The 14,058-nt window shown below is 45.8% G+C and overlaps 1 protein-coding gene across 1 annotated transcript in view; it reads right to left on the reverse strand.

Annotated features, from left to right (window-relative positions):
- The window catches only part of FHAD1 (forkhead associated phosphopeptide binding domain 1), a 201,272-nt gene that overhangs the window by 15,817 nt on the left and 171,397 nt on the right, over positions 1-14,058 (reverse strand). Inside the window, exons 22-29 of the mRNA XM_023732166.1 lie at positions 13,379-13,485; positions 11,594-11,753; positions 10,047-10,179; positions 6,447-6,576; positions 5,461-5,588; positions 2,206-2,301; positions 1,589-1,809; positions 668-833 (exon numbers count right to left, since the gene is read on the reverse strand). Coding sequence (XP_023587934.1) covers positions 668-833; positions 1,589-1,809; positions 2,206-2,301; positions 5,461-5,588; positions 6,447-6,576; positions 10,047-10,179; positions 11,594-11,753; positions 13,379-13,485 — 1,141 coding nt within the window. The remainder of the gene's footprint in view (positions 1-667; positions 834-1,588; positions 1,810-2,205; positions 2,302-5,460; positions 5,589-6,446; positions 6,577-10,046; positions 10,180-11,593; positions 11,754-13,378; positions 13,486-14,058) is intronic.

Here is a 14,058-nt window from a genome sequence, read left to right on the forward strand (position 1 = left end):
CCCACCCACTCAACCATCTATCCATCCATCCATTTATCTACCATCCTTTCAAAAACTATTTGTTGGTGTCTACTATGTACCAGACACTCAGAATAGTTAACCCAAATCTCTGTTCTCAGAAAGTTTATTCATCTACGTATCCCTGGCACATGGCAGAACAATAATTATATGAATAATAACCACCCCCCGTCACAGAAAAAATCCCACAAATCCACTGCCATCGAGTCAATTCTGACTTATAGTGACCCGATAGGACAAAGTAGAACTGCCCCATAGAGTTTCTAAGGCTGTAAATCTTTACAAAAGCAAACTGCCACATCCTTCTCCTGTGGAGCGGCTGGTGGGTTTAAACAGCCGACCTTTTGGTCAGCAGCCAAGTGCCTAACTACTGCACCACCAGGGCTCCTTATATGAATAATATCTATCATTTGAAAAATGTACAGATGAATACCATATGCCTCAGAGAGGTTAATAAACCTGCTTAAGGTCACATAGTAACTGGTAGAGCCAGAGTCTAAACCCAGGTCTGTCTGATGCTAAAGCTATTCTGCCAGCTTCTGTTGCATCAGTAAATGCGTTCTGCACTCTCTTTGGGCCATGCTTGGCTATTTCTAATGGGAGCTGAGGGGCAGCCTCAGAGCTTCTGCTCCAAGCAGGGGCCTCTCACCTTCTGCTGCCTGATTGTCCTATTGAGCTTCTTCTCCTGGCACAGCTGGTGCTCCGTGCGCTCCAGTGCCTCCTTCAGTAAGGCCTTTTCTTCTGCCTCTTTGTAGATCTCGTCCTCCAGCTTGGACACTTGTGACTGGTACATCTGAATGGACACTTTGCTCTGCCTGGGCATACAGGAAAGATACAGTCTCTTTTCTCCTCATCTTTCTCATTCATCAATATCCCAAACCTAGGAGACTCTCAAAATACTTCCATATACACCTAACTTAATGGTTTCATTAGGAACAGAAGAGAATAACAAAAATTTGGGGAGCAGAGGGCAGAATAAATAGCTAACTAGTGGGATAAGTTTAGCATGAGGGTGTAAAGGATATGAAACCCTCCCGCCTGACTTCCCAGAAAGGGAGGCATGGACAGCGTTGAACATATGACGGAACTATTAAAAGCACACAAGGGGTGAAGCAGAAGTCAAGATTCACAAAAGGCTGAGCTTGTTTATTAAGAGAGAAAGCAGAAAGGAGAGACGTGAATGCTTCAGTGTCCACTTTGTCATGGAGAGATTTACCTCTACCAGGTCTTCAATTTACCTCTACCAGGTCTTCATCATTGTCCCTTCCCAATATTTTAGTTATGCCACCCTAGGCCTTCTGTCCTCTGTCACCAAATCAAAACCAAACCCACTGCCGTCGAGTCGATTCTGACTCATAGTGACCCTATAGGACGGAGTAGAACTGCCTACATGGTTCCCAAGCAGCGGCTGGTGGATTCGAACGGCCAGTCTTTTGGTTAGCAGCCTGAGCTCTTAATTCCTGTGCCACCAGGGCTCCGTCCTCTGTCGCAGTTCTAGGTATTTGCCGCTGCCCTGAGGGTTAGCCAGGAGAAGGGAGATGGGGCCTTTCGGCTGGGCAAGGGGCTGTACCTGAGCTGTTCGATGTCTTTCTCGTAGTCTCTCAGAAGCCCCTCTTTTCTCTCTAGCCGGTTCTTGAGTTGGGCGATCTTATCAAACACCAGCTCAAGGTCCCTTTGTCGAAGCTGGGTGACTCTCTCCCTTTCTTTTGGGGACAGGTATTTCATGGACACATGGCCTGACATATCCTTGATGTTCATCAGACTCCCGAGCGTTTTACTCATATCCATGTACTACGAGGCAAGTGTGCAGATAAGAGGTACTGCACGAGATGTCTAATTCTAGTTCATTCATTTTCTCCCGTTGCAGAGAACAAACAAATGCTTTGGAAATGAGTGCAGTTGGGACTCTTATGACTCTAATTTTCCTCAAAGCCATTTACACCATGCCTTTTCGAGAACCAAGAAAAAAAATGACAACAGATATACACATTTATTCTAACAACCCAGATTTTCAAGGAATTCGGTTATGCAATTTCTGAGCCATGCTGGGATAGTAGCTGGGTGTTGCAGAGCTATTATAACAACTAAATAGGTATATTAAGTTTAGTTAAACTACCGTATGGTTAACACTGACTGCAGGGTACCCAGGCTCTGGGCAGAAGGCGCATGGATGTGATACGTACATACCAGCTTTTCACTGAGATCCAAAGCCTCGGATGCATCCGTTTTCCCTGATTTCTCGATGGTCAGAATGGGCCCTGAGTTGGAAAGGCTGGTTTGAGGCTGAAATAAAAAAGAAATAAAAATTCTCTCTTGGCATGCAATCATGAATTCTTACAACCAGAAGTTAAAACATTGTGTGGTTATGGAATAGTAACTCAAGAGAATTGATTTTCACTTCAGTTTCCTGACTATCCAGTCTGCATCTGATTTCCTTTGTCAACTGCTTTCTTAGATCTGTGTTCCCACCCTTCAGAGGTATGGCTCTCTATTTGAAATTATACATCAGCTGTCTCATTCTTTGATCACTGACTGTCTCTCCTCTAGGCCAGTGCTTCTCAACAGGGGGAGATTTTTGTCCCTCCCCCTCCAGCAGGCATTTGGCAATATCTGCAGATAGTTTTGGTTGTCAGAACTGGGTGCGGGGAAGTGCTACTGGCCTCTGGTGGGTAGAGGCCAGGGATGCTGCTAAACATCCTAGAATGCACAGGACAGCCCCTACAGTAAAGAATTGTTGCTGGATGCCGTTGAGTCAATTCTGACTCATAATAACCCTGTGTGACAGAGCAGAACTGCCACATAGATTTTCTTAGCTGTCTTTCTCCCACAAAGTCACTGGGTGGGTTTGAACTGCCAACCTTTTGGCTAGCAGCTGAGCGCTTAACTGTTGAGCCACCAGAGCTTCTAAACTAAACCAAACCTGTTGCCATTGTATTGATTCCAACTCATAGTGACCCTCCAGGACAGAGCAGAACTGCCCCATAGGGTTTCCAAGGCTGCAGTCTTTAGGGAAGCAGACTGCCACATCATTCTCCCACAGAGCGGCTGGAGAGTTCAAACTTCTGACCTTTCAGTTAGCAGCCGAGTGCTAAACCACTGTGCCACCATGCCTCCTCACTAGTTAAGAATTCTCTGGCCCAAAATATTGATAGTGCTGGGATGGGGAAACCCTGCTTTAGATGCTGAAAACAAGGACTATGCTATGTTGCTCTTTGCTCACTATCTCACCCCTTGTGCTAAGCACAGTGCCTGGTATGGAGTGGCACACAGTAGGCATGTTTGGGGAATGAATGCATGAAGGTTAAATAGGAAACATCCCTCTTTTATTAAAGGAACCTCATTTTTGCAAAGGAAACTATGACTTCACAAAATTTGGCCAAATGTTCTCCTGGTGCTGGAAACTGGTAGGTGAGCATTGCTTCAGACTCTGGCCAGAGACAAGGCAGGGTAACACTGGTCGCTGTGCATCCACTAAGACCCTGATCAGCCAGCTGGCTGCTGAGAACCTTAACCTCCTGCATGGCAAACCCACTAGACTAATCAGGGAATCTGAAGGACCACAAATAGCCACAATAAATACCCTTAAAACTAAATTGGGTTTTAAGGGCTTGCATTTTTAGCCCACAGCATTTGTTGGCACTGCGCTGTAAACAGACAAGACCAGTGGTTTTGGAAACTCAATTACAAAAATATCAAGGTCCCAAAGCGACTGTGGTAGACATAGAGATGAGAATAAAATAGAGTATTTGAACATGACAACAAACTTGGCAGATTTGCTGCAGAATATGAAATGCAGTTTGGTGTCTCTAGCTCCCCTCAGCTGTGTCCTCTGGACCACCTCCAGGATCTCCCCTCTTTTCTTGAAGGTGGCAGGACTCCTGAGAGAGGGTCACTCAGGAAGAGTCTGGGCTACAGGATTCAATTACACAGTCCCCATCCTTTACTCTGCAGACTAGCGGGGTGCTAGAGATAGACAGCCAGAGACACAGTCCTGGCTCCATCATTCACTATCTCTGTGACCATGGTGATGTGCCTGACTTCCTGAAGGCTTAATTTTTCTTACCTGTAAAATGAGGATAACAGTAATTATGACAGATGCGCTGCTGCAAAGATTAAATGAGATAATGTGTATAAAGGGCTTAACTCAGTGCCTAGCATACAGCAAGCACCCAGTAAAGGTCAGCTATTCCTCCTCTTCTCCTCCTACTCCTTCCTATTTCTTTTGGTTTTTATTACTGCCAGCCTTGGAGGATTGTGGTCTTACAAGAGAGTCAGGAGGTTTCAAGCCCTGTGGTGTCAGTGGTGGGATTAGAGGTCATCACCAAGGGGAAGGTAAGTCTTAGAGGCAAGGCCAGTCTATGAGTCCCTTGACCTTCCAAACAGGATATTTTCCCTCCATTCACAACACTGCAACATGAGTGTTTGGTTTTACCAAGAAAACCAACAAATTTCCTAAGACCCACATCCTACGCTCTAGCAAATGTCTAGAAAATTGTTGGAGAGAATGCTGGCACAGATAAGGTGGCTCCAATATTCCTTTTCAAAGCCTGTGTATGGTTTAGATCTAGCTGTGGCAGTAAGCACACGCCCAGCGGGCCCTGTGATTGACGCTGACCTGAGCTGTCCATTGTCACATGTCAAACAAACACCCGATGAAACACCCACTTAGGGCATGAGGGCACTTTCAGTCTAACAACTGAATCATTTCTAAAAATTCTGGTAAATAAAAAACTGTACACCCTTAAGAAGGGAACGTTTTCTTGAACAACAATATTTTAAATGATAATATTTAATAATAGCAGCTGTCATTTATTACGTGTTAACCATGAGCTAGGCACTGGGCTAAGCACTTGACATAATTATCTCTAATTTTTCATCATCATTTTACAGCTGCGGAGTAGAGACCCAGAAAGGTTCAGAGTCTTGCCCAAGGTCACACTGCTGGCAGAGCTGGGATTTGGATATAGGTCTCCTTGAGTCTAGAACCCATGTCCTCTTAATCATGGCTCCCTCCTGCTACCTGTTATGCGTTCATATTTTTCAATTTATAGCAAAAAGCAGAGTTTAGGCAAATTCATGGCCTAAGAAGTTACCCTGTTGAACATTTTCTGGAGCATATAATGCATGACATGAAAAGAGGGGCCCACCATGCTTTAGAAATTGACATGGCCCAATGTCAGTGCTATGATATGTCAAGGCTGTGTAAAATGGAAGACCACTTTTCCATTCAAATATTGGACAATAGGTTTGGCAAGGGCACCAGGGCACCAAGGGCACCAGTCAGTACAGACCCCAGCCCCTCAGGGAGGACCTGGCCCTGAACCACTGATAGCACGGCCATGCCAGGCCACACCACTGACATCAGCCCTCATGCCCACCCCCTGCACGTGTAGCCACTGCAGAGGCAGCTGCGACACCCAAACTTTCTTTAGCTTTGGTTACCACGCGGCCCTCTATCCTGGAGAGAGTTGGAAAATCAGGTCTTGTGTCCAATAATATTTTCTGGACATTTTTTTCCATTCTGGGAGTCTTTAATTCTAGAAATGATTCATCCAGTTGGTCCTTATGATCTACAAGAGAAATAATAATTCAGACTCAAAAGCAAGGCTCAGTAAGAAATGATTTCATGTAATAATTATAGCTAATACTTAAAAAAAAAAGCAAAAACCAATTGCTCTCAAGTGGATTTTGACTCATGACCCACTGTTAGAGTAGAACTGCGCTCCATAGGGTTTTCATGGCTGTGACCTTTCAGAAACAGATCACCAGGCCTTTCTTCTGAGGTGACTCTGGGCGGGTTCGAACTACCAACCTTTCAGTTAGTAGCTGAGCATTTACTCGTTTGTGCCACCCAGGGACTCCTCTTCTCTAAACAGGGTACTCTGAAAGACTCCTCAGTGTCAATTTTTGTACAGTGTTGGTCCATGACAAAGGTTCCACCAGGAAAAATAAGAAAAACAAGGACAATGTAGTGAACTTTTCGTAAAATCCTGTTTAGTATCAATGACTGTACTTGACTCCGATACCATGTCCTGCCCATCTGTTTTGTGTTATATTGTCCTTTCTGTTATGAAATGACGGCGATACAAGATGGGAGTCCCGGCAAAACTGTCAGTCCTCGAAGTGAATCTCCAGAGTCTGGTGCCCACTGCTCTGAGTATGAAGAGAGAATTAAAAAAAAAACAAAACCCAAAAAAACCCATTGCCATCCAGTCGAGTCCAACTTACAGCAATCCTACAGGACAGAGTAGAGCTGCCCTATAAGGTTTGCAGGGCTGTAATCTTTTACGGAAGCAGATTGCCACATCTTTCTCCCGTGGAGTGGCTGCTGGTGGGTTTGAACCACCAAAATTTTGGTTAGCAGCCGAGCGTTTAACCACTGTACCACCAGGGATCCTCAGAGAGAGAATAAAAACAAAGAAACTTACTTGATGAGCAGGCCTTCTCAAGTTCTTTAATTCGTGCTCGAAGTTCAGATAAGGCCTTTTTCTGACGCTGAATGACTTCCTCATGTCGGGACCCTTTACATTTGGCTCCCAGATCACTGAAGGATTGCTCCTGTGGCCCGAAGGATCCAGACACCAGCGTTATTAGGGAATAGAGTACTGCTCTTATATTTTAAGAAGCGGTTACAATTTATATACAGCAGAAACCTTGTCACTTACTACCTTTGAAAGTATCACAAGAGGGTTCAGCAGAGAAGGAACTTAAATGTTCATCTCAAACATAACATTACATCTACGAAGATTTCCAACTTTCCTACCTACTTAGCATCACTGTAAATAAAAGTTCTCTGCTATACTCCCATTCCATGTTTCATTTATTTTTTCTTCTGCTAATTCTTTGAAGCCTAGGTTTCTTTTGTTGTCATTCTGGTCTTGTCTCTGAACAGTCAAATCAAATTCTACTCCAGGAAGGGCATTTGTAGATGAGAATACATGATACTTTCTTCTAACTGGTAATAAAGATGGTCGCCTAATATTTTCTAGGCAAAGTTGATAGACTGGCTCTTGGCTGGTCTAGAGGAAGGAAAACCGCTGAGAGTTCTGGAGGAGCCGTGTTCAACAGAACTTTCTGCCATGATGGAAATGCTCCATATCTGTGCCATCCAATATGGCAGCCACTAGCCACATGTGCCTACTGAGCATTTGAAAGTGGCTAGAGCAAATGATAACTGAATTTTTAGTTTTATTTAATTTGACTTGATTTAAATTTAAATAGCCACATGTGGCTAGTGGCTACTATATTGGACAGCATGGAGCTAGATTGGAGTTTATGAAGGACACAGGCGAGGAAAGGGCCTCCTTCATCTTTTAAGGGTCATGCACCCTACTGAGATTCAGAAGAATGAAGGGATTGTTCCTCCAGAAAAATTGACACACACACACACACACACACACACACACACTCACACACAGTTGCATACAACTTCTGGAGGCTCAAGGATGCCCAGAAACCCATTCAAGGACTCCAAATTAAAAAATGCTTCTCTAGGGTAAACTATTCATTTATTCACTCATTCATTCCTTTCATAAATATTAAATAAGCAGCCAAGAGAAAGAGGTGCTCCACTCCCAGCTGGACTTAGTAGGCCCTCGCTTGTCCTTGGATGCTGGCTCTAGCCTATTTTCAGGCTGCACAGTCAGTCTGCTTCCCGAGGAGGTTCCACGCTGGTCTCACTCATCTCTTTGAAGGTGCACCTCTGCCCTGGGAATAAATTATCTGAAATGTTGCGTGCGTGTGTGTGTTTGCCAAAGTGTGAAGAAGTGGGCAGGAGCCACTGAGTTTAGGGGAGCAGTGGGACAGCCACAGCAGGGAGGCTTGGTGACAGACTTTAGCTCTGCTGAAGAGTGCACCAGAGCTCCATGTGACCCTTATTCATGACTGCTCTGGGAATTTATTTATTTAGAAAAGATGGAGATTCTTTCTCATACAACTCTTAAGCCCTCTGACCCACTCTGGCTTAGAAAGCAGGAAGTGGCCTGAGTGTGGAAAACCGTTCTGAGGAAAAAAAATCCTTTTTCCCCTTTTATCTTGCGGCCTCCCTCCCCCATCCTCCTCATCTCATCCCACGTCATCAAAGAAGCTAAAAATCGCAGCCTCCCAGTTCAACAGTCCATTTCAACCAACATGTGCAAAGTTCAAAAGACACTGGTGTTGGCAGGGACCTTGTGAGACTTTCCCAGTGCCCAGCACAAAAAACCAAACCAGTAGCTGTTGAGTCGATTCCAACTCATGACGATTCCATGTGTTTCGAAGTAGAACTGTGCTCCACAAGGTTTTCAAGGCTGTGAGCTTTCAGAAGCAGTTGCCAGGCCTTTCTTCTGAGGCACCTCTGGGAGGGTTTGAAATGCCAACCTTTTGGTTAGTACTCAAGTGCTTAACCATTTACGCCACTCTGGGACTCCAGGGCCTAGCATACAACAGATACTCAATAGTTGCTGAACAAGTGAACAAACACAGACCAGGTCCTGTGCTAAGAGTTTCAGATTCCAACCAGAGTGACCCAGGTCCCTGCACCACATAGCTTCTGGTCATATAGACCCTCTCTGCTCTCTCTTCGTTGCCCTGACAATGAGACCCTTCTGTTACAGTGCTCTGGACAGTGATTAGTGCCAAAGACGGCCGGCTGGACTGCGGAGCCCTTTCTTTCAAGCTGTTTGAGGCCCTGGCTCTCTGCTGTTTGGCAGGGGAAAGGCATTTGGAGAGAGCAGGAAGGCAAGCTGACACATTTGGCCCTGTTTCCAGCTGAAAATCCAAAGCCTATTACTGAAAGGCCCTGCTCTCTCATTTCATAAAGCTTTTCTATTTACTCACCAGGGGGTAAAGGATATCCCTGGACTCGAGGAAACCCAGGGCTTTGAGGAACCACCGCACCCCACAATTAGCCTAATACTAATGATCAAGAGTATCACAGGGAAAGGTGCCAGCTTCGAGGCCCCCGTGATGATGGCTCTTCTCACTCAGAGATATGTTTCCTGTTTGATGGGTACCCGGGACTTGCAGGCATGCAAAGGTTTCTGGGCAGGTGCACACAGAAATCACCATGAAGCAGCCACGGCCCTTTGAGAAGGTGGTTTGGCTGCGTCAAGTGCAGTTTAGGATGTCCTTTGGAGACCTGGTGGCACAGTGGTTAAGAGCTCAGCTGCTAACCCAAAGGTCGGCAGCTCAAAGCCACCAGCTTCTCCTTGGAACCCCTGTGGGGCAGTTCTACTCTATTCTGTAGGGTCAGTCACTATGAGTCAGAATCGACTCGATGGCAATGGGTTTGGTTTTTTTGGTTGGACCCAGTAATTTCACATTTAGGAATCTGTTCTATATATGTGCAAGGATATTAACTGCAGCATTGTGCAAAACTAGAAACAGTATTTAGGTCCATCAATAGGAGACTGATTGGATAAATGCGACACAAAGGAATTCTATGGAGCCATTTAAAATAATGAGGTAGGTCTTTCTATACCGACTTAACAAGATGCCCATTAAATAGTGTTAAGTGAAAAAAAAAGTTGCAGAGTATATATGGTTTTATACCATTATTTTTTGTAAAACTTTGTCTATTAAATACATATATATATGTATGGGTTTTTCTGGTGTGTGTATAGAAATAACATTTAATCTCAATAACCCCATGCTGTGGGGACTGTCATGACACCCACTTTACAGACAAGGAAATTGACGAAGAGTAACTTCCGCGAGGTTGCAGAATTTCTAAGTGGAAGAGTTGGGATTCGAACCCAGGCTGGCTGGATCTAAGCCTGATCCTCCAACCACTGCACATTCAGGGTTGTATGTGCATATGGTGGTCTCTGCATGGAAAAGGTCTCATGGGACACGTGTCAAACTTGATAGCTGTAACCTCTGGTGACTGCAAGCGGAGAGGCGAGGCCTTCACTTTTTACATTTCATACAATCAAACAATACCTTTGGAATTGAAAATAAAAATATGTTTCTAAACAAGGAAAGAGAGCCACCATGGGGCTTTTTCTTCACATGTCCTTCCAGGTGCCCAGAACTGGGTGGCCACTCACCTCTTGGCTGCTCAAGAAAATATCGGTGTGGATTGGTTCCATCTGCACCGAGATGTCGCGCATCTGGGCTGTACTCCTGGGCTTCTCGTTCTTCTCAGGGCTCAGCTGGAGTTTGTGTTTCTCTTGGGAAGCCCTAGGGCAGAGAGGAGGAGTCACTGGGCAGCAGGATGCCAACAGCACAAGGTTCTGGAACCATAAACTACCTTTGTACCCACTGGCAAAACAGGAAAGGGAGCTGTTTTATAGGTAACTGATTCTTAGAGTCTTCAAGTCTCCTGCACCAGACTTCTGGAGAATTTAGCTTTAGAGGACTTAGAGGATAGTAAGGAATACCGGTGGTACAACAGTTAAGCAAGCGCTTGGCTGCTAACTGAAAAGTTGACAGTTCAAACCCACCTAGCGACTCCTTGGGAGAAAGACCTGGCAATCTGCTCCTATAAAGATTACAGCCTAGAAAACCCTATGGGACAATTCTACCCTGTCACATGGGGTCACTATGAGTGGAAAATAAACTCAACGGCACCTAACAACGACAATGGAGAATAGTGGCCAGAGCTGTAGGCACAACTCTTGCCACCTACCCTGGGTCTGTAGGACACCTGTCAGAGATTTACTGAGGTACTTGCTGCATATCCACTATTTCTAACACTTTATATGTGTTAACTCATCTATTCCTCATAATAATCCCATAAACTGGGACTCTCCTTGCTCCATTTTACAGATAAGGAAAGAGACACGCTGCAATATGCCCAAAGTCACAGAGCTTGGAAATGGAAGAGTCTGGCTTTGAACCCAGGCAGTCTGGATCGGCAGTCTGTTCTTTTAACCTCTCTGTGAATCTGCCTTGGCCGTGCCCATGAGGCCCACAAAGCTACAGGATACACAGGAAACATGAAGTTTACTTAAACGTTACTCTTACGTTATAATATGGATAAGCTCTGGACAAAATGCAAAATCATATATATTTCTTAGACATGGGACGTAGGACAACACCGGCATTTTATATTTATTTTAAGCTGACCTCTGACACTCCTAGTGTGTTCATTTCAATACATAAATTGTTCATTTTCAATAAACATTTATTAAGTTCCCTTTACGTGCCAGGCCCTAGTAGGTGCTGGGGAGTCAATGATTGGCCGGGTCAATAAGACCCTGTCCTCGTGGGGGGGCAGACAACTGAGCAGGCAATAGTAACATTGCCATGTGGTGAGTGCTAGGTTAGGCGGAGTGCAGGGCTGAGGGACTACAGGCAGAGCAGGAGCCCTTGGCCACGTTTGGTGAGGGTGGGTGAGGGAGGGCTTCCCAGTGGAAGCGGCATTTAAGCTGAGATCTGTCATCTGGAATATTAGGCAGGAGTGTTTGAGAAACAGAACTAAGCAAAGCCCTGCTTTAATTGATGAGGCTGTGAAGCAATGAAACATAATATACTCATTCATTCATTCTTCCACCTGCCCAACCAGCACTGGTTGAGCGTCTCTCTGTGCAAGGCTCCCCAGGCACTTGGGTATGCCAGGGCTCCCCTACGCCATGTGGACCTTCCCACGCACCTTAGCGCCTCCTTGAGGATCTCCAGCTCCCTGTCCTTCTTTTCCACCACGCTGGTCACCTGTGCCATCTTCTCCTTAAGCATACTCAGCTCGCAGCTCTGTCGTTGGATCAGCACCATGTTCTGCTCCAGTTCCATCTTCTGCTTCTCGTTGAGCTCCCCTGGGAGCGACATGAAAACCCATGAAGGGGTCTCCTGCTTTGGGTCTCGGCTAGGGCCACAGCTGTTCTGCCAGGCCTACTAGAACCACAAGGTGGATCCGGCCTCCGGGAATTCTCAGGGGCTTTACTATCAGCCAGGAGGTCTGCTTGTGCCTTCGCTAATGACAGCAACGTAACTCACAATCATTGCCTTTTCACAAGTGCTTTCTCTGTGAGGCACTGTGCACTCCTGCCTTACATGCTTGTTCAGGCCCAACCCGTGTCCCTTTGGTATTTTTGGGCATTCTAAGGCTTCTGGAGCCTGCTCTGCTTATGTGTCTGCCAGGTGCAACAACCTCCAACCAACGGCTGATGGAAGTTGGTGTATACATTCCCAACTCCCTCGCCCTTCAGGTGGGGCACCTGGGAAGCATATGTTCTACACTGTTCCCCAACATTCCGCAGCAGAATTAAGCTCCAGTTGCCCACTGTAACCTGACTGATAACACACCCTTTATTTGCTTTCTTCCCTTTCCTGTCTCACTTCCTCACTCCCATACTGCTGGTTCCTGGACTTCTCTCTCAAATAAATTGCCTGCACAGGAATTCTGCTCTGAGGGTTGGCTTCTGGAGGACCCCAAAGAAAGACACCTGCATTACCTCGAATCATCATAGCAACTCTGCAAGGTAGTTACTATTAACACCCCCACTTTACAGATGTAGTAACTGAGGTTCAGAGAGGTAAGGTGACTTGCCTAAGGTCATGCAACTAACAAATAGCACATCCAGCAGTGGGTTCAATGTCTCCTGACTCTAGAACTGGAAATTGTAGGCTGTGCTATACATTTTCATACATTAGTATGGAAAAATCGCTCTTCGAAAAATTCAGCCATAAATACACTGAGGGTATTAATAGGAACAGCCATAGGGAGAAAATATCTCTGAAGGTTTTGTGATGCACAGGGTATGAGATGGGGACAAGACAAGAGTCTTCCTCTCCCTCCTTCTACTTGCCCAAACCTCGTTACATCTCTTAATGCCTGCCTATACCTTTTGGCTTGATGGAGGCTAGGGATGGGAGACAGAAGATGGCAATAAGAAGCAAGAACAAGGGAGGCAGAAACAAAAGAGAAGAAGAGCAAAGTAGGAATTTACTTTTAAGCCAGAGTTGTTTGTGTCCATCCAGAAGACAGAACAACTCAGTTATTACACCCCAACTCTAGGTGGCCCGTGGTGTTCACGTCAGCTCTAGCAAGTAGGTGTTGTTGTCTTGTATCAGAGGAAGGGAAGGCATGGAGAGGCCACCTTGCCCTTGGTCCCAAAGCTAGTGGGTGCTAGGCTTGTGCAGGCCGCCCTGCCCCAGTTGGCCTGGGGTTGCCCTCCAAGCCTTTGCTTCCAGAGGGAACTTCTCGAGGGTAAAGGAGATTCTCCCTGCACAACAAAGCTTCATCTCCAGTCCTCTGGACAACTTCCACGGCCCCTTGTCCTTGGTGAGTTGCTGACCCTGAATGACAAGTGTAGTGGCTGTACTACAAAGGGGGTCCACCAGGGTTTTGAGTGCCAGGGTTTCCAACTCTGAAGCCTCGTTTCTTTCCTCGCTTGAAGAAGTAGGTCAGGATGCCAGGAAACACAGAAATGGCACAAACCTCTCAAATCTGACATTCGGCCATGGGCTTCGGTAAGGTCTTTCCTCAACCTCACGATGACCTCCTGCTGGGACAGGATTTCCTTCTGAGCAGTCAATAAATCTTCTCTGAAATGCATAAAAACAGGCAAAGTCAGTTTAACTTCATCCGTGTGGTTTTTCTGAGTGTCCGGAAGGGGCCAAGTACAAACGCAAAGGGAACCTCAGTGACGGCTCACGTGAACCAGTCACAGAAAGGGAGATAAGGACTGTCATGGATTGAATTACGTCCCCCCAAAAAAGTGTGTATCAGTTTGGCTGGGCCATGATTCCTGGTATTGTGTGATTTTCCTATATGTTGTAAATCCTGCCTCTATGATGTTAATGAGGGAGGATGGGTGGCAGCTGTATTAGTGAGGCAGGACTCAATCTACAAGATTGGACTGTGTCTTGAGGCAGTCTCTTGAGATACAAAAGAGAGAAGTGAGCAGGGAGACAGCGGAACCTCATATCACCAAGAAAGCAGTGCCGGGAGCAGAGCGTGTCCTTTGGACCTCGGGTCCCTGTGCAGAGAAGCTCCTAGTCTGAGGGAAGATTGATGAGAAGGCTGACAGAGAAAGAAAGGCTTCCCCTGGAGCTGACACCCTGAATTTGGACTTTTAGCCTACTTTACTGTGAGGAAATAAATTTCTCTTTGTTAAA

Source organism: Trichechus manatus, unplaced genomic scaffold (assembly GCF_000243295.1).
Source record: "Trichechus manatus latirostris isolate Lorelei unplaced genomic scaffold, TriManLat1.0 scaffold00048, whole genome shotgun sequence".
NCBI lineage: Eukaryota > Metazoa > Chordata > Mammalia > Sirenia > Trichechidae > Trichechus > Trichechus manatus.